This window comes from Somniosus microcephalus, chromosome 11 (genome assembly GCF_052327205.1).
Source record: "Somniosus microcephalus isolate GS21.2 chromosome 11, FLI_Smic_1.0, whole genome shotgun sequence".
In the NCBI taxonomy this organism is placed as follows: Eukaryota; Metazoa; Chordata; class Chondrichthyes; order Squaliformes; family Somniosidae; genus Somniosus; species Somniosus microcephalus.
This window is the reverse complement of record NC_140997.1, coordinates 15,597,462-15,618,901: the sequence shown is the minus strand read 5'-3', so window position 1 is coordinate 15,618,901 and position 21,440 is coordinate 15,597,462. Positions and strand designations below refer to the sequence as shown.

The 21,440-nt window shown below is 47.1% G+C and overlaps 1 protein-coding gene across 1 annotated transcript in view; it reads right to left on the bottom strand.

Moving 5' to 3' along the window:
* Positions 1–7,835: 7,835 nt before the first annotated feature.
* The window catches only part of kcnj12a (potassium inwardly rectifying channel subfamily J member 12a), an 85,773-nt gene continuing 72,168 nt past the window's right edge, over positions 7,836–21,440 (bottom strand). The window contains exon 2 of the mRNA XM_086000255.1: positions 7,836–10,636. Coding sequence (XP_085856381.1) covers positions 9,158–10,459 — 1,302 coding nt within the window. The 5' untranslated portion in view covers positions 10,460–10,636 and the 3' untranslated portion in view covers positions 7,836–9,157. The remainder of the gene's footprint in view (positions 10,637–21,440) is intronic.

The following is a 21,440-nucleotide window of genomic DNA, read 5'->3' as shown; positions in this document are numbered from 1 at the left end:
AAGACGAGGAAGAACACCTCACAAATTTGAAACTGGTGCTCACTAGGTTGAAGGAATATGGCCTTCGAGTTAATCGCAAGAAATGTGAGTTCTTCCAAAAACGGATCTCGTACTGCGGTCATGTCATTGACCGAGAGGGGCTGCACAAGTCACCTGACAAGATAGAAGCTGTCGTGAAGGCCCCCGCTCCGGAAAACGTATCACAGTTAAGATCATTCTTGGGGTTGATTAATTATTATCACAAGTTTCTGCCGAATCTATCCACGGTGCTGCATCCGCTGAATGCTCTGTTGCGGAAAGAAGTACCATGGAAGTGGAGTGAGGAATGTAAAAAGGCCTTTCGCAGAAGCAAGGCGTTGATTACCTCTGAAGAAGTGTTGGCTCATTTCAACCCAACGTTACCTCTTCGTCTAGCTTGTGATGCTTCCTCCTATGGAATTGGAGCAGTACTTTCACACAAGTTACCAAATGGCTCGGAAAGGCCAGTGGCATTCGCGTCCCGATCATTGACCTCCGCGGAGCGAAATTATGCTCAAACAGATAGGGAGGCCCTCAGCCTTGTGTGGGGCGTAAAGAAATTCAATCATTACCTGCAGGGCAAGAAGTTCACATTACTGACAGACCACCAGCCGTTGGTGTCCATATTCAACCCTAACAAGGCCGTTTCCACCATGACAGCGCAAAGGTTACAGAGGTGGTCCGTGTTACTTGGGGCACACCAATATGACATCGAATACAAAAGGTCCAAACAGCATGGAAATGCTGATGGGTTATCGCGCTTGCCATTGCCGATAGTAGAAGAAGCGACTACAGTGGACCCGGTAGAGATGTTCCACTCATCCATAGTGGAATGTCTACCAGTAACAAATTCGATGATCGAAAACGAAACAAGAAATGACCCGACTCTCTCACGAGTCTATGATTTAACGGTGGAGGGATGGCCAGCACAGGGCGAACCAACGCTGCCAGCATTTTCGCAGAGAAAAGAACAGCTGTCAGTGTGTCGAGGAACCCTGATGTGTGGATCTAGAGTGGTGATTCCACCCAAACTTCAACAGAAGGTGTTAAAGGAGCTGCACGAGGGACATCTGGGTGGAGTGAAAATGAAGAACCTAGCAAGAGCGTTCGTGTGGTGGCCAGGCATTGAAGGGGACATCGAAGAAATCACTAAGAGCTGTCTAGGATGCCAGAAGGTCCAAAACGCGCCACCACAGGCTCCTCTGCATCCATGGGAGTGGCCCTCATCTCCTTGGCAAAGGGTACACATCGACTTTGCTGGTCCATTTATGGACTCAATGTTTCTAATAGCGGTGGATGCACACTCCAAGTGGCCGGAGGTAATAAAGATGTCCACCACCACCACGGAAAAAACCATCACAGTGTTAAGGACCATGTTTGCTAGGAATGGGCTGCCGGAACAGATCTGTTCTGATAATGGACCGCAATTTGTGTCCGAAGAATTCAAGAAATTCTTAAAGAGCAATGGGGTTAAGCACTACACGTCAGCCCCATACCATCCCGCCTCCAATGGATTGGCTGAAAGGTTTGTCCAGACCTTCAAGAAGGCCATAAAGGCCATGGGTAATGAAGCCATTAACTTACAACATAAGGTGGATAGCTTCTTGTTGGCGTACAGGAATGCAACACATGCGGTCACAAATCAAACTCCCGCCATGATGTTTTTTAATAGACGACTAAGATGCCGGCTGGATTTGCTTAAGCCAAACGTCAGAAGGGATGTAGACAACCGGCAATTCCAGGGCATGAATGAAAGGCCAACTAGATCTTTTCAGATAGGTCAACAAGTTTTGGCCCGGGACTACCGTACCGAGAAATGGCAGCCTGGAACTATTGGAAAAAGGCTAGGGCCGTTGATGTATATGGTGGACATTGGGGACAGTATAATAAGGTGCCATGTTGACCAGATCATAGGGTCAGCCATAAATGGCCAACCTACTCCACCACCTTACACGGTTAATGTTGAGACAGAGATACCCAGAACACCTACCTCCGATCTGGTAATACTGGAATCAGATGAACCTGACACTGTCCTTCAAGCCGAATCGACCTTGCCAGAAGCACCTGCTACCCCGCCGGGAGTTACGACACCACCGAGGCATTATCCGGACAGAGTCCGGAAACCTCCAGAGAGACTGAATCTGTGAACTGTCTTGCATAAAGTTGTATATATGTTATAATGTATGTTTAATGGGGAATCAGTATGTTGTAAGCTAAAAAGGGAGGATTGTAGTGTATGTACCCGTCTACCTTTAAGAGAACTATTGTATGTAACCGTCCACCTTTAAGAAAACTACTTTAGGTGTTGCACTACTTTGTTGGCTTCTGTATACTGTAATACCGACGGTGACCACACCGGTATATAAGTGCTGTGTCAGGATTTATTGGGCAGATTCGCCCTGACCTTCGAATAGTAAAGTCCTGTTTTAAGTTACTCTGGTAGTCTGTGTATTAATTAACTAAACAACCCACAGACTTTACAGTATCACTTCACACTTTTCTGCACTGAATTTCATCTGCCACGTGTCCGTCCATTCCACCAGCCTGTCTATGTCCTCTTGAAGTCTATCACTCCCCTCCTCACTGTTCACAATACTTCCAAGTTTTGTGTCATCTGCAAATGTTGAAATTGTGCCCTGTACACCCACGTCCAAGTCATTAATAATAGCCAACTCCTGCTTCTAGTTATTATGATGTTATGTTCATATGACATCCCAAAGTCCTTCACATTCAATGAATTAATTTGACCAACAATTCCCAATGGACTAGAATCCTTTTAATGCATGTTTTGCATTGACTGCAGTTAAATGATGAGGACAGGTTGCACAGACTAGGCTTGTATTCCCTTGAGTATAGAAAATTAAGGGGTGATCTAATTGAGGTATTTAAGATGATGAAAGGGTAGATAGAGAGAAACTATTCCTCTGGTGGGAGAGTCCAGAACAAGGGGGCAGAACCTTAAAATTAGAGCAGAATCATTCATGGAGTGATGTCAGGAAGCACTTCTTCACACAAAGGGTGGTGAAAATCTGGAACTCTCTCCCTCAGAAAGCTGTTGAGGCTGGGGGGGTCAATTGAAAATTTCAAAACTGAGAATGATAGATTTTTGTTAAGGGTATTAAGGGTTACGGAACCAAGGCGGGTAAATGGGGTTAAGAAACAGATCGGCCATGATCTAATGAAATGGCGGAACAAGCTCGAGGGGTTAAATGGCCTACTCCTGTTCCTATGCTGTTCCTAGTACAGGAAACTTTTTTTTATCCGGCACCGACGGGACCGACGTGGTGCCGGTTCATCAAAAATTCCAGATAACCGAACGCTATAGTAAAAGATACGGAGAGATGAGGGCTCCGTATAAAGCAACAAACCCTGTTGCTTAGCAACAGGTTCAGAACAATGGCCACAAGTTCCAAGCGTCTCTGTAGCTTAGCAACAGCTGCAGCCACACCCTTGCACAGCAACAGATCGAGGAAGGCAAGTACAATATGAAGTAAAACTTACCTGAACCTACTCCTGAATTTTGCCGGTTAACCGAGATTTCCGGTTATTTAGGTGCCGGTAAATCGAAAGTTTCCTGTACAATATAACTGGCCAGTTAGTTACAGAGTGTCTACACAGTAGCACTGTAGCACTTGCTGGACTGCAGATGTTCTTTTGACAAATCTCTAATACCATTTTCATTTTTTCACACGGGTTAAACAACACTGGCATAAAAGTGAAACTAGCACTAACACATCTGCAATAAATTTAGAACTATATAAATAGCTGAGAGTGCACGGCCTGTAATGAAGTCACGAAGCTCAGTTCAACCCATTTACTCAGAGGAGTTTTTTGTTACTGGTACAGTACTACACTGGCTAATGTGCTCGGACAAAAATCTTTCGGGGGGTGATTTGTAACCGCTGCCGGGCCACTTCTCTGCTAAAAATAAAGGGCAGCCGGCAGCTGAAAATTGGAGGGGGGCCACCTTGGCCGCTCCATAGATGCTCAGGATCCGCCTGATGCAATTTTCAGGCATGTCTCTAACAGTATGCACAGCACAGCCGCCTGTTTTGGACAGGAGGCTGTTTAATTAAGCAAATCGGGATCCTGTGCCCGTTTTTAACCAGGCGGTGAGTGGCCTCATTAGTGGACCCGCCGGCGGACACTCCAGAAAAGGCCCACCAAACCTTTCTTCTTTCATTTTTTGTGGGGCCAGGAGTTGCTCCCCGCCGCTCCCCAGGTCCAGCCTGCCGACTGGCTCAGCATTTCCCACCCTCCCACAACTGGCGAGGTGCAGCGGAGCGCACGCTGGTGCTGGAGCCGGGAAATGGTTCGGGAGCCCGCAGGACGGCAGCTTCGGGCCACTCTGCATAAAAAAAACGATCGTGAAGATGGCGGAGATCAAAAATCCATCCCTTGTGAGTTACACTAATGCAGCCATTAACCGGAATGAGTTAGCAACTGGGTTAAAATAGACCATGAAGGAAAAATATTGAGCAATTGAGGAAATGAAATCCATAATATTTGAAGTGCTGGTAACTCGGAATCCCATGTTGGGATTACTGCTTTGGTTTTGATCTGTTATTTTTTTTCCAGTGTATCCTGACCTCTTTTATTAAGTACATCCTTGTTATCCTTTCTCGTGTTGCTCATGCTTTGCATCTCTGGTACTAGGCTCAATATTGTGAAAGAAAAGAAAGAGAGAGAAAGAGAGAAAAAGAAAGAAAGAGAGAGAGAGAAAGAGAAAAAGAGAGAAAGAGAGAAAAAGAAAAAAAAAGGAAAAAGAAAGAAAATGACTTGCATTTATATAGCCCCTTTCACAACCTCAGGACATACCAAAGCCAATGAGGTGCCTTTGAAGTGTAGTCACTGCTATAATATAGGAAATGCAGCAGCCAATTTGCACACAGCAAGCTCCCACAAACAGCATTGTGATTATGACCAGATAATCTGTTTTTTTTAGTGATGTTGGTTGAGGGATAAATATTGGCCAGGGATGCCAGGGGGAACTCCCCTGCTCGTCTTTGAAATAGTGCCATGGGATCTCCTACCTCCAATTGAGAGGGCAGATGGGGCCTTGGTTTAACATCGCATCCGAAAGGCGGAATGCGTGAAGGGGATACTTGTGCTTGCACCTACAGCTGTCCCTTTCTACAGTTAGGAAATAATTGAACCAACTGTAAGATCTTATTAGATCCCCAGCACAATGTGTTTGTGCTACCACAGTTGGTATACATACTCCACTATCTCTGGTCTTGCTTCCCACTATTCTATAGATTATGGGGCCTATTCTATAGGTATTCAATGTGTTATTCTATAGATTATTGGGCCCGTGTTTTATTTGTTGCTGGTTTGCACTATTCTATAAAATACAGACTCTTAGATGCCTATATTCTATAGATTTTTAGATCTGTGTCCTATGGGTTTTTCAATCTTAATTGCCTAGATCCATAGAACATAATTGGAGGAGGGAGGCTTTTCAATAGATAAAACTTTAACAGGAACTCCTCTCTTTCTTTCCTCATTGTGGCCATGGCTCAGTGTTACCACTCTTGCCTCCGAGTCAGTAAGGGTCTGGGTTCAAGCCCCTCTTCAGTGCCATACTGAGGGAGCACTGCAGCATCGGAGGTGCAGTCTTTTGGATGAGATATTAAATCTGCCTACTTAGGCGGACCTATAAGATTCCACAGCACTGTTCAAAGAAGGAGCAGAAGAGTTTTTCCTGGTGTCATGACCAACGTTTATCCCTTAACACAGTATCACTAAAAACAGATTATTTGGCCAATTAACTCACTGCTGTTTGTGGGACCTTGCTGTGTGCCGTGTTTGCCGACAAAACAACAGTGACTACACTTGAAATGTGATTCATTGTCTGTAAAATATCTTGGGATGTCCCAAGGATGAGAAGGGCGCAATATCAATGCAAGTTATTTTCTATTTCTGATTATTCTCTTGTCTTCTCACTTACGTGCGTGTTGCAAGTTAGAACACAAAAAAAAAGTTTGACATGAACGTGATGCAGTGTGTCTCCATCCATCTACTCCTTGAAGAGACCCAGGGAAAGGTTCAGAAACTGTGTACACCCTCCCATCAGGGTGTGTACTGGTCCTTGCCAATTCCTAAACATCATTCACTTCAAGTTCATCATCTCCAAGTTCCCCTCCAAGTCACACACCATCCTGACTTGGAAATACATCGACCGATCCTTCATCGTCGCTGGGTCAAACTCCTGGAACTCCCTCCCTAACAGCACAGTGGGAGCACCTTCACCACACGGACTGCAGCGGATCAAGGCGGCGGCTCACCACCACCTTCTCAAGGGCAACTAGGGATAGGCAATAAATGCTGGCCTTGCCAGCGACGCCCACATCCCATGAATGAATTTTTAAAAATTAAGCCCTGACAGTTGGGCAAGGAGCACAGGCTCGCTGATGAAAGACAATTTTCGGACTCATGTTGGGAAGTTCCTCATACAAGGAGTGATTAGCACATGGAATGGACTCGGGGTGGAGTAGTCGAGGTTAAAAGCTTTTGGAATAATTTAAGAAGCAGTTGGATTCTCTGATGGACGGAGGGAACTGTAGGTTCTTTCTATCGGGATGAGCTAGGATCAAGGGCCTTTCTCCATCTCTGTCATGTGGAGTATTGTTCGATGGGCACTGAGGGGCATTCAATGTTATTCTCACAGATTTGATGAAACAATCTATAATATCAAATGCTTTTATTGGTGGATTAATAGTGCCGAAAAAAAGACAAATTCCAATTTGTATTAGAATTCTTTAATTTAATAAATTCTTTTATCATTCAATAAAATAAAACAGAACCCAGAGTCATTCTTTACATTTACAATCTGGGTGAAGAGGAAGACTTCTACAGAGGTCAAAGTTCACCTTATCCCTTTAAGAGAAATACCTTTATTTAATCACAAGCTTCTATGCTGAGACATATCGCAAAAATTGAGAAGGAAAAAAAACCCCAAAATAACAGGAATGCAAGGTTAAGCTACGTCCAAAAACAAAGAGGTCGGCTAGCACAATCGAAGATGGTCAAAGCAATTAATACAGTCTTACAGGTGCAAGGCTGCAGCAGAGAAGCTGATGATGCTGTCACCATGGTTACCTAGTGTGAGACAAGCCACAAACATCCCAGTGGTATCACACCCCTATAGTAGGTACAAGGATTTCACACAACAGGTGTCAAAGACAGTGCCTTCCCAGAAGGCATTGCAAATGCTATAAAGAGTGCACCAAAAAATCAGCAAACGCTTAAAGGGGTAGGAAAGTCCAGACAGGGGAGAGTAACCTTCAGTTTAAAGTACTCTCCCACCTATACATTGCTCACTTGAATTTTCAGTTGATTTTTTTTTTACAAAAAAGGCCCACGCGTTGTGGAGCGACTCCATCGGAATCTTAGCGCTGCGGGAGCACCTTCGCCACACGGACTGCGGCGGTTCAAGGCGGCGGCCCACCACCAACTTCTCCAGGGGCAACTAGGGACGGGCAGTAAATGTCGGCCTTGCCAGCGACGCCCACATCCCGAGAATTATTATTTATTTTAAATCGGTGGGCGCCAGCACTTCAGTCCGTTCCGTTTTGGACCCCCAGAGTTAAAACTGGTTGGGGAAACCTGCACTCCCAGCAGCTGGTGTAGTTTCCCCGGGGCCCCCATGGCTGTGAGTCAGCTCTCGGGCCAGTCTGAAGTCATGGTCCTCCTGTTCCTTTGTGAAGTTGCTCTGGGATGCGAAGGTGCTCACCTCGCTGGTGATGTCACCGGAGCAGCCTCGCAGAGAGGTACACCTGACTAGAGGGTTTCCACCCCATTTGGCATTTTTGTAAAAAAAAAAATGATCAATCAATCAAAATTCTGCTTAGAACATTACAGGGGTATTCCCGTGGGGCTCAACTCCCAGACTGGGGCCTTGTTAGAGGAGAATGTAGGCTTGAGATAAGACTACGACACCATGTGGCCAATTCTCCAACCTAGGCTCCCATCTACGGATGCTCCCGTACACTGGGAGCGGATCCTTGCAGAATTATTCCTTCTATTGCCATCTAAAGTGGAGAAATGCTATTCCTCCAGACATTCCTTCCCCTTCAATTACTCCCTGATAGTAATTAACCATAGCACTCACCCAGGCTAGGTCTATACAGTATATAACACCATTCCTCCCAACTATACAGTGTGCATGTCAGTGTGTGTATGTGTGAGTGTGTGTGTGTGTGTGTGTGCGAGTCTGTGTGTCTGTGCAAGTGCGTGTGAGAGTGTGGACATATATATATATATATAAAATATATGGGAACAGCACTCTCCTTAGCTAGGCCTATACATTATATATAACAGCACTCAGTCTAGCTAGGTCTGTACAGTAGTATAATCTTGTGAAGCAATTTGTATTTAAAGATAAAGAACTTTATTTTTTTTACAAAAATGTACTCTGCTTGAGCAACACTGATGCGACATCTCGAGCGCGAATGACACCATTTTTTTTTGTACGCCTCAGGAGCTATGCGCAATTTTCACCTCATGCAATGTCTAGCTCTTCACAACGGTTAAGTGCACAGGTAATTGTGCTTGCTGACATAGAACCACTCGCACTCTGTGGCTGACTTGATGTGCATTGTCGCTCGGTAATTCCATCTCTGCTCTCTGTTCATCTGCCAGCTGGTACGAAGATACCTTCTTTCAAGTAAAATGTCAAATGGTGGGGAAAAAACCCCCCCACAGAAGGAGCATTAAATCTGGTCTGACAAGTTGAAATGCCTATTTGCAAGTCTAAACATCATGGTTTTGTTCTAGATCTATTCTCTTTAAAGCTCACATTTGCACACATCCTAGAGCACTTGATCCAACATCTTGCTGTAACCAATTCTTTGACCTTCTACATTAATGTCTAAATCCATTGGAAGGTAATTATTAATGTTACATAATCTCCTAAAAGCATGACAGTAATAATTCTATCTTTACTTACGTTAAACACTAGCTCATTCTGTTGCTTTGTAGGTATCATTCTGGTAGACTTCATATTTCAGAATTCCCGCCACCATTACAATCAAATTTTGACCTAATTCTATTCAAGCTTTAAAATCCTTATGGCACTCATGATGATCGGTCTCCCATTTCTTACATTTGACGGAAAGGTCACTGTAACAGTCAAAGGTCATATCTCAGATTCCCTTCTGTAAGACCTTTGATCCAATGCTAAAGTTGCCTGTAATCGGTCAAATTCATGCCGGCTGCTGTTTGGGCTTGGGTCATCCAGGACCCGGCTGTCATCGTCGTCGTCGCCCTCGTCGTCCTCGTCTCGGCTCATGAAAGCCAACTCATTCTCGTAGCAGAAGGAGTTTGTGCTGGGAACAAGGAACTTGCTTTCCACCAGGGCCTTGGCACTGCACCGGGGGGTTGTGGGCACCTCGTAGGTTTTATGGAAGTGTGAGTAGTCGACTTTGTACTGGTCCTTCTCCTCAAAGAGCACCGGCTCGAAACGCTGACCCCACAGAATCTCGCTGGCCAAGTACGAGCTGCGAGCTTGCGTGGTCATCGCCGTGGCTTCCACCATCCCTTCCAGGATGACCACAATTTCAAAATCCGCCATCTCCAGGTCCTGCTTGCTGATACCATACAGTGGACTTTCCTCGTCAATCTCGTGGAGAATAGTTATAGGGGAAACCAAGAATATACGATCGTACCCTTTATCGAAACCCACGTCAATGTCAATCTGGTCAAGGGGTATGTATTCTCCTTCCTCGGTGATCCGCGGCTTGATTAACTGAGCCCTGACGTGGGCTTCCACTATGTGACTTTTCCTCAGGTTGCCCACCCGCCACATAAGAGAGAGTTTGCCGTCTCTCATGGCTATTACTGCATTGTGGCTAAAAAGTAAGGTCTGGGCTCGTTTCTTTGGCCGTGCCATCTTAGCCATTATGGCACCAATCATGAACGAGTCTATTATGCAACCTATGATGGACTGGAAGACCACCATGAAGATGGCCAATGGACACTCTTCCGTCACGCAGCGGAAACCATACCCGATAGTTGTCTGAGTCTCGATAGAAAAAAGGAAGGCAGCGATGAATCCATTCACCTGCAGAATGCAAGGCATGAAGCTCTCGTCACCAGCGGGGCTCTCTAGGTCTCCGTGGATCAGCGCGATCAACCAGAAGGCCAGGCCGAAAGCCAACCATGAGGTGATGAAGGCTAGCGAGAAGATCAGCAGCATGTACCGCCAGCGGACATCCACGCACGTCGTGAAGATGTCAGCGATGTACCGCTGGGGTTTCTCGCTCATGTTTGCAAACTGTACATTGCACTGGCCGTTCTTCTTCACGAAGCGGCTGCGGCATTTCCTCCTGGTGTGGATCTTCCCGTTGCCATAGCCGTTGATTCCTGGCATGGTGGTCAACCTAAGCCCGTCTTCTTCGGAGGACACTATGCTGTAATGGTTGTCACGGGCGCTGCTCATTCCTGTCCGCAGAACGGAATTTGTTCAGCTTGGGGTCCCCGTCTGCCAGCCGCCAACCCCCCCCCCACCCCCCCACCCACCCCCCAAGAAAAAAATAAGCAAAGTCGAGTCTCTGGCAATGCAAGTGAGTCCAGGCAGCTTGGCTCGCCTTGTGCGGAGTCTTGTCAGCGCAGTACCCTGAAACAAAAACACTTATGGTTAAAATGCGCAATATTTAGAAATGCAACCGTCGCACACAACAGTGTTAAATATAATTTGGGGCAGTGTCACCAGCTTGTTGGGTTCAACTGAGTTAGCCCCTTTAATACCTTAGGAACAGGAGTAGGCCATTCAGCCCCTCTGGCCATTCAATCAGTTCACCACACAGTGTGAGTTCCTGGACTCGACCTGTGGCACAGCTGGTAGGTGCCAATCGGTGGCCAATTATTACCCCCCACCCTTCTGCCCCCCACCTCACCCCTTGTAGGATTGGGCTAACTGTAAAAGACAGTGAGCCCCGCAGCCTCCTCCTCTTCTTCTTCGCAGTCCCTCGGAACCGAGGATGACTTGCTTCCACACTAGAAATGAGTTCTCAGGTGACTGATGAGTCCAATAGTGGGACCTACAGTCTCTGTCACAGGTGGGGCAGACAGTGGTTGAAGGGACGGGTGGGTGGGGTGCTTGGGTTGACGTGCGCTCCTTGCGCTGCTTGCAACCTCTTGCACACCTGCTGGCAGTCAGCCATAAGGCAACCTTGATGGAGGGTTGCAAGTGGAGCGGTAACAGTGCCTACGAGACAGGTGTTCAGTCCAAAATAAGTGCAACTAAGCACATGCAAACCCCTTGTGCAGTTTTAATTAAACGATCGTGAATTGGGAAGGGGGAGGAGAATTGGGCGTAAGATGTAATTTTTCAATATGCAGTCAAGAATCACCCCCACTCACGTGGCAGGACTCTGAAGCTGGCTTGTTTTATCGCTGGATATATAGCAGGCTTATATAGGCTGAATAGGATTTTTCATTTCATGGCGTCCAGTCTCTCCAACCGTTTAAGCTGCCTTAGAATTCAAAACAATATACAAATCCGGCACAGGTACAATGGCCCGAGTGGCTACCTTCTGTCCTCTATGATTCTACGAAGTTCCGTCAGAGTGACACGGCCCCACAGAGAAATGGGCCACAGGCACAATTCCACATTTTGCTGAGTTGCCGATCGCCTCAGGCATTTCCACACGAGAAGGGAGGGAAAGTCAATGGGAGAGTCTTTGCTACACTTCTCCCAGGCATCTCCTAGCAACAGGCTGAAACATTCCATTGGCCAAGGCCCGGGGAGCAGGGTTGTCCATCTGCTCTCTCAGCAGGGAAGACCCTTCAGGAAGCTTTCAAGACTCAGGTCGATAGATTTTTGTTGGGTGAGGGTTGTGGGAGCAAAGGTGGGTAAATGGGGTTGAGGTACTGATCAGCCGTGATCTAATTGAATGGTGGCGCAGACTCGTGGGGCTGAATGGCCTCCTCCCGTTCCTGTGTTCCTATATTCCACGGGGGAGATAAATGTTGGAAGAAAATTGAACGTGAACGTACCCTCATTGTCTATTAAAAGAACGAAATGTTGGCATTTGGTCAGCCGGTTGGGACGTTAGTGCGCCAATGATAAGTCTGTAACCTAGGACTGCAGTAACAGTGCCCTGTGCACATCAGAGTCCCCTGATATTGTATGACAAGTTGTGTAACACTGCAAATAACTTTGAGTTCAATAAGCCAAGAGCAGCCAACAATAATACATTTTTGATTCCTGTGTTGCGAGGAGCCGAGAACATGTTTATTTAAAAGACAATTGTTTTTTCCCAGGCCATTTTCTATCAACTCAATAACAGCAACAATTTCTTACAATTGCTTCAAAGATGTTTTATTGCACTGAGATTGCGCTCCCTGTGCAGGTTTCAAACCCCAATCTGATTTTCAAGCGTTTTGTTTTCTGAATTTTAACTTTCAGATTCCAAGAATTGGATGTCCCAAATCGGCATGACTTCCCCAACATATTTATATAAAAAAAGGACTTACTCGCTCTTTGCAAAGTAATGAATTTTGAGACCAAATCTATTTTTTTCTAAAAATGTTTTATGTGTTGTCAATTCTTGATTTTCTGTGAATTGTAGTGCTCACTGAGATTAGGGATTGGATCATTTTCCACTTCAGGTCTGCACCCATGCACTCCCAGGTCAGGTATCACACAGCTAGATGCAGGAATAAAGCTCCCTCAACTCTGTCACAACGATGCGCCTCAGCCCTGACCTCAGAACAACAGCCCCTGCTGCACCAGCGTGACACTGGATGGAGAATGTCCAAACACGCTTCATATTAGACCCTTAGGGGTAGATCTTGACTTTGTGTGATTGTGTAGAATGGGCGATAGTGTAAACCGTCAGCCGGGGCTCAGTGGGTAGCACTCTTGCCTCCGAGTCAGAAGGTTATGGGTTCATAGTCCCACGCCAGAGACTTGAACACACAAATCTAAGCTGGCACTCCGTTTGCAGTACTGAGGGAGTGTCAGTGGTGGCTTTCGGATGCGACGTTAAACCAAGGCCCTGACTGCCCTCTCAGGTGGATGTAAAAGATCCCATGGCAATATTCAAAGAAGTGCTGGAGAATTCTCCCTGGTATAAAAACAGAAATAGCTGGACGTACTCAGCAGGTCAGGCAGCATCTGTGGAGAGAGTAACAGAGTTAACGTTTCAGGTCGATGACCCATCGTCAGAACTTCCTGGTGTCATGGCCAATATTTATCCCTGTAACCAACATCACTGAAGCAGGTTATCTGCTCATTATCACATTGCTGTTTGTGGGAGCTTGCTGTGCGCAAATTGGCAGGTACATTTCCAACAGCGACTACACTTCAAAGGTTGGCTGTAAAGCGATTTGGGATGACCTGAGGTTGTGAAAGGGGCTATGTAAGTGCAAGTTCTTTCTTCCGATAGCGAGTCGGCAGCCCTTTTTACATCACTCCTGATTTTTATTTCCACTGAATCACAGAGAATCAAGATCTACCCCTCAGAGTCAGTGGGCAGTGAAGGATTCCAACCTATCTGCCAGGGCTGGATTTTAGGCTTAGGTCCTAAGGGTGAAACCTCCCAAGGTACAAACACAAAAAAAATGCTGGAAACACCCAGCAGATCAGTCAGTACAGGTAGACTACCCTTTATCCGGACTTCCGAAAATCGAAACCCTCTAAAAACCAAAGGTTTTTTCGGTCAGCGTAAGTCGTGCGCACGACATGACCAGAGTGGCGCACGACTTATAGGCCTAGCCGGATAAGGGATAGTGTAGCATTTTTCCGCACTTCTGAAAACCGAAATCGCTCAGCGTAAGTGTACCAGCCTTTATCCGCACATCCAAAACCAGAAAACCTCTGAAAGCCGAAAGTGGCGCAAAGCATGACTTCTGAAAACCGAAATCGCTCAGCGTAAGTCGTGCGCACGACCCCGACCCCCGCCGACCCCCACCCTTGCCGACCCCCACCCCCGACCCCCACCCTTTCGGATAAGGGATAGTGCATCCTTTATCCGCACTCCCGCAAACCGAATTACTCTGAAAACCGAAGTGTTTTCGTGCACCTTCCGAAATCCGAAATTTTCCTAAAACCGAAACACGGCTGGTCCCGAGGTTTTCGGATAAAGGATAGTCTACCTGTATCTGTGGAGAGAACAAACAAGTTAACGTTTCGAATGTAGACCCTTCATCAGTTCTCATCTGATAGTTCCACAGCTGCTGAGCGCTTCCACCATTTTCTGTATCTGTTTCAGATTTCCAGCATCTTCAGTATTTTTGCTTTTTGTCTTCTTAATCAGCAGATTCTGTTACACACTTTTTAATCTTTTCAGAATCACCTCTCTCCAGTTCAAAGCATATCCATACCCCCAAAAACGGCTTGAACTTCTAACCAATAAATCCAGAAATGTTTTGTTTCATTTTCCTTTTCTTGGGGGGGGTTAATTTTTGTCCTCTTCTCTACGAGACACATCACTGCTGGGGAACGGAGCACCACTGCCTTTGTCAACCAGTGCCAGCAGCTCTCCCAGCTCAGATAATCGTACACTAGTTGTTGAGTTATGTTCCCTCACCTTGCTCTGACAATGTACCTTGACCTCAGCCTCACAAAAATATCCCACTGCATCAGGGTAACATAGAGTCATAACGGCACAGGAGGCGGCCATTCGGCCCATCGAGTCCATGCTGGCTCTCTGTAGAGCAATCCAGTCAGTCCCATTCCCCCGCTCTATCCCCGTAGCCCAGCAAGTTTATTTCCCTCAAGTGCCCATCCAGTCTCCCCTTGAAAACATTGAGTGTCTCCGCTTCTACCACTTCCGTCAGCAGTGAGTTCCAGGTCCTCACCACTCGCTGCGTAAAAAAGTTTTTCCTCACATCCAAGCTTAAATCTGTGTCCCCTAGTCCTTGTACCATCAACTAGTGGGAACAGCCTTTCCCCGTCTAGCCTATTCAAACCTGTCATAATCTGACCGTTGGGGAACATCACTGTCTACCATCCTCCAATCTGAAAAACAGCCATTTACCACAACTTGCTGTTTTCTGTCCTTAAGCAATTCCTTATCCAAGCTGCCACTGACCCACCTATTCCATGAGCCTCAATTTTGTTACCCAGCCTTCTATGTGGCACTTTGTCAAACGCCTTCCTAAAATCCATGTAGACAACATCCATTGCATTCCTTTCATCAATCCTCCCTGTTACTTCATCAAAAAATTCAATTAGATTAGTCAAACACGATCTGCCTTTTACAAATCCATGTTGGCTTTCCTTAATTAGCTTAAACCTCTCCAAGTGCCCATTAAGTTTTTCCTTGATTATTGTTTCTAAAACTTTACCCACCACTGATGTTAAACTGACCGGCCTGTAGTTACTAGGATTGTCCTTACACCCTTTCTTGAACAATGGTGACACATTTGCTATTTTCCAATCCTCAGGCATCTCCCCCGCATCTAGGGAAGATTGGAAAATTATAGCAAGCCCTTCCGCTATCTCCTCCCCCAATTCCCTTAGCAACCTGGGATGCAAGCCATCTGGACCAGGCAACTTGTTCACTCTAAGCATACCCAGCCTTTCTAGCACATCCTATCTATCAATTTTCGCCACTTCCATTGCTTCTACCTTTTCCACTTCTACTGATATTTTGTCAGCATCCACCTCCTTAGTAAACATCGATACAAAGTACTCATTGATTACTCTAGCCTTGCCCTGCGCCTCTAAGCATATATCACCTTCTTTGTCCCTAGTAGGCCCCACCCCGCCTCTTACTACCCGCTTACTGTTTACATGCTGGTAGAAGATTTTTGGGTTCTCTTTTATGTTAACTGCCATTCTACTCTCATTCTCTCTTTGCCAATCTTATTTGCATCTTCACTTCCCCTCTCAACTTATTGTATTTGGTCTGGTTCTCCCTTGAAGACATTCATCATACACCCTCTTTTTTTGTTTCATCATCTTCTCAATCTCCCTCATCATCCAAGAAGCCCTTGCTTTGGTTCCCTTACCCTTCCCTCTTGTTGGAATGTATCTAGCCTGTACCTGGAACATCTCCTTCTTAAAGATCACCCATTGTTCCATTACAGTTTTTCCTGTCAGTCTTTGGTTCCAGTTTACCCTGGCTAGATCCTTTCGCATCCCATTGATGTTATCCCTATTCCAGTTTAGAAGTTTCACTCTAGATTGTTCCTTGCTCCTCCCCATTGCTAATCTAAATCTTATAATACGATGATCATTCGTACCCAAGTGTTCTCCCACAGACACTTGGTCGACCTGGCCCACCTCATTCCCCAGCACCAGATCCAGCAACGCCTCCTTCCTAGTTGGGCCAAGAACATACTGGTCAAGGAAATTCTCCTGAACACATTTCAGAAATTCCTCCCCCTCCTTTCCCTTTACCCTTACATTATCCCAATCGATATTTGGGTAATTAAAGTCCCCCAATATCACTACTCTATAGCTCTTGCATGTCTCTGCGATTTCCCTGCAGGTTTGCTCCTCTATCTTCCTCTCACTATTTGGACGCCTGTAGAATACCCCCAATAGCGTGATCATACCCATTTTGCTCCTCAACTCTAACCAAATGAATTCTGTCCTTGTCTCCTCAAGAGCATCCTCCCTTTCCAACGCTACAATGTCTTCCTTAATCAGCACTGCCACCCCACCTCCCTTTTTCCCTTCCCTATCTTTTCTGAACACCTTGTACCCTTGAATATTAAGTGCTCAGTCCTCACTGTTTTTAAGCCACGTTTCTGTTATTGCCACATCATATTGCCACACGGCTAATTGTGCTTGTAGCTCACCAACCTTATTCACCACACTTTGTGCGTTTCCGTACATGCATTCTAAACCCATTTTTGAATTTTTCATAGTCTTTCTTAGTCTGCTCCTATCTAATATGGTATTACTTCTGCCTCCAACACTACCTTCCCCTCCAGTACCATCCAACACACTCACTCTTCCACACACCCCATTCCTCCCCTCCACTCCTACATGCACTTCCATTTGCGGCATTCTCTGCCTTTGAAGCCTTTAAAAAAAAAAATTCATTCGTGGGATGTGGGCGTCGCTGGCAAGGCCAGCATTTATTGCCCATGAGATGGTGGTGGTGAGCCGCCTTCTTGAACCGTTGCAGTCCATGTGGTGAAGGTCCTCCCACAGTGCTGTTAGGGAGGGAATTCCAGGATTTTGACCCAGCGACGATGAAGGAACGGCTGATATGTTTCCAAGTCAGGATGGTGTGTGACTTGGAGGGGAACCTGGAGGTGATGGTGTTCTGAGTGACGTGGTGAAATTGCGTCAAATCACGACAGTTCTGTGCCGTCGACCTGAGCTCATTAGCAACTACCTAGAACCTGGGGTACTGATAGACAACAGAGAGTTGAGACTTTAGCCCATCATTCTCAAACTGTATTTGAACATGTCCCAGAGCTGAAAAACAGTTTTCTAAACACCATGGACCCAAATGTCTGCCGGCTATGGTCCTGCTGGTTATACTGAGATCATGCCCGGCAGTGCCCTCCAGTGCTAACCCTACCAGATTTTGCACCTGATTTGCATGGGGCTGACAGGTGCCCGCACCACTACAAGTACATCTCTGGCATCTGCCTGCCCCAGGGCTGCCAACTCTGGTTGGACATATTCCTAGTGGTGTCATCACATGATCCCCTGCCGCCAACCGCCCCGCCCCCACAATCCTGCCATTGGTCGTCTGACATGTCCATCCTCATGGTAGACCACCTTCCCACGGCCAATTGGAAAGTGAACAGACTCTTCATTACCCAATTGGATGATTCTTGACTGTCAGTCAAACAGCCTTTTATTCCCATGTCCGATATTTTTAGAACTAATAAACAAAAATGTTCAAAGAAATGTTTTTAAAAACACACAATTGTGGCGGAACCACCAGAGGATTACGGACAATTGTATATAATTCCTTTTACAGCAATGTAGTACAGCTGGGGGCTGCACCTTTAACGTATCTGTTAACTGTACTAGGGCTTCTTTCCTGTACTCCGCATGATGACGTCATGACGTCAGAGCTCGGAACCTTCTAGCAGTAGAGCTCGGAACCTGCTAGCAGTTGAGCTCGGAACCTGCTGGCAGTTGAGCTCGGAACCTGCTAGCAGTTGAGCTCGGAACCTTCTAGCAGTTTCCAGAGAGGCTTTGAAGCAGACCAGACCTATTTGCATTGTATCCTACAGTTTCCTGCACAGCTTTGTTTGTTCATTAAATTTTATTGTTTTTGATTTTCTGAGTCGATCTCAATTCTTCGGCTAGGAACCCCAGTTCCTACATTGGTGACCCCGATTTCTTCGAACAATTTTCGTTGAAGTTACATCATGGACACGAACGCCGTCACCCTCAAACTGCCGCAATTTTGGGAGCAACAACCGGCCGCGTGGAAGCCCAATTTGCAATCCGGGGAGTAGCAACGGATTCGACCCGTTATTATTACGTGGTCTCCGCCCTCGACAGCGCCACGGCCTCGCGGGTCATCAACCTCCTCGAGAGTCCACTGAACGATGGCAAGTACGAAGCTTTAAAAGCACGTTTACTGCAGATTTTCGGTCTGTCCAAGTTGGAGCGTGCTCGCAGACTTATCTCCATGCCCGGCCTCGGGGACTCAAAAACCTCAGAGCTCATGAGCCAAATGCTCACGCTTTTGGGCTCGGAATCGCAATGTTTTCTGTTCCGCGAGCTGTTTCTCTGTCAACTACCAGAGCCAATACAGACGGCCTTGGCCAATTCCGCGATCACGGATTGTGCTGAACTCGCCGCGGAAGCGGATAAAATATTCACCGTCTCACAACAATCTTGTGCAGCCACGAGGCGCCCATCCCCCACAAGAGCGAATCCGACTCCTCCTCCTGCAGGCTGGTGTGCATACCATGCTCGTTTCGGCGCGAAGGCCAGAAATTGCCGTCTGCCCTGCAGTTTCTCACCAAAAATAAAACCTACCTCAAACCAGCGGTTTCTGAGAAGATCAATAAGGCCTAAGGGACGCGCCGGAGTTGCGATGGCCATCGGGTTCGCAGGGAAACTCCTATACATTACAGACTCCCTGTCAGGGCGATGTTTTCTCTGTGATACTGGCTCCCAGTGCAGTATCCTACCAGCGTCGAAGCTAGATCTTCAGTCCGGCAGTCAAGGTCCCCCCCTCGAGGCAGCCAATGGTGCGGCCATTCGCACGTTCGGAAAGCGTAGGGTCCAGTTGAGTTTTGGCGGCCAACGTTTTGTTTGGGAGTTCATCACGGCGGAAGTCTCACAGGCCATCCTGGGGGCAGATTTCTTCTGCGCAAACGGGTTTCTCGTCGACGTCTGACACTGCCGGCTAATCAGTGCCTCCACTTTTCACTCGTGCCCTGCCACCGAAGCACCGCGATGTCTTGGTCAGTTGCCTTTGCAGTCCCATCTCCAAATGAGTTCTCTCGTCTTCTCAGTGAGTTCCCTGAGCTCACCAGGCCCACATTTTCTTCTTTAGTCGCGAGGCACAGTGTGGCGCACCACATTACCACGACAGGATCCCTCGTTTATGTGAGAGCTCGAAGGCTGGAACCTGGTAAACTTGCGGCCGCCAAGGCGGAGTTCCATACAATGGAACGCCTGGGTATTATTCGACGTTCGAATAGTCCTTGGTCCTCGCCATTACACATTGTTCCTAAGCCGGGCGGCGGATGGTGACCATGCGGCGACTACAGACGCCTGAATGAGGCTACCACACCGGATCGGTACCCAATTCCTCACATTCAGGATTTTTTGGCCCATCTGGCAGGGAATTCCATCTTTTCCAAAGTAGACCTCGTCCGAGGCTATCATCAAGTGCCCGTGCATCCTCAGGACGTCCCCAAAACTGCCGTCATCACACCTTTTGGGCTCTTTGAGTTCCTTTGTATGCCATTTGGGCTGAAGAATGCAGCACAAGCCTTCCAACGTCTCATGGATTCCGTGTTGCGCGATCTGCCGTTCATCTTCGTCTACCTAGACGACATCCTTATTGCCAGTAACAGCACGAAAGAACACATTACGCACTTGCGTACCCTTTTTTCTCATCTCAGCCAACATGGCCTTATTATCAACCCGGCCAAGTGCCAGTTTGGGTTGCACAGCATTGATTTCCTGGGACACAGAATCACCTCAGAAGGCGCCGTCCCGCTGGCCACGAAGGTGGAAGCAGTCACCTCGTTCCCTCTTCCTCAGACCGTCAGGGCCCTCCAGGAATTTCTGGGAATGGTCAATTTTTATCATCGGTTCGTCCCCAAGGCGGCATTGTTGATGCAACCTTTGTACGAGGCCCTCAGAGGTAAATCGGGCAAAGACCCGATCGATTGGACACCCCAGATGGACCAGGCTTTCCTCGACACTAAGAACGCTTTGGCTGCTGCGACCATGTTGGCACATCCCCTTCCGGGCACAACCATTGCCCTTACCACCGACGCATCTGATTATGCCATCGGGGCAGTACAGGAGCAGTGGGTCGACGGCACATGGCAACCACTGGCTTTCTTCAGCCGCCAATTGCGGAAGAACGAACGCAAGTATAGTACTTTTGAGATCTTCAACCTGTTTGAAGTTGGTAGGGTGGCAAGGTTGGCACACTGGTCCATAATTTCATAGGAGTTCACAGTTGGCCTTGTAAGGGTCAGCACCTCCGCCTGCAAGGCCAACAATGTCGAGGGGCGGAGCTGAGGGCAGGAACTCCCTATGCTGGGAATTTACTCTTCCCTGGCCCAGAAGAGAGCTGGCGTAAGACCGGATGCCAGCACACCGAGAGTGATGAGGCATTCTGGTCTCCAGAAGGGAGGAGTGGGTCCCTTCAGATGGGTCCAGGTCAGGGAAGCAACCTGGAGCTCTATGGGGACACTCCACGGCGGGGTCCCAGTGACGGTCACACGCCATGTTGGCAGCATGGGGCAGACTATGGTTGCCAACCTTCCAGGATCACCCTGGAATCCCCAGGAATTAAAGAAACTGATGCGAGCAAAACCAGGGAGAAAAATTAACAAAAATTGTGTAGGAACTGGGGTTCCTAGCTGAAGAATTGAGATCGACTCAGAAAATCAAAAACAATAAAATTTAATGAACAAACGAAGCTGTACAGGAAACTGTAGGATACAATGCAAATAGGTCTGGTCTGCTTGAAAGCCTCTCTGGAAACTGCTAGAAGGTTCTGAGCTCAACTGCTAGCAGGTTCCGAGCTCTACTGCTAGAAGGTTCCGAGCTCTGACGTCATGACGTCATCACACGGAGTACAGGAAAGAAGCCCTAGTACAGTTAACAGATACATTAAAGGTGCAGCCCCCAGCTGTACTATATTGCTGTAAAAGGAATTATATACAATTGTCCGTAATCCTCTGGTGGTTCCGCCACATGCGCCCCCCCAGAATTGCTTTTAACAGAGAAGGTAAGGCGAGAAGGGGGTCTGATGAGTCTGTCCGACCGACTGCGATACCCCGGCAGCTGGAAC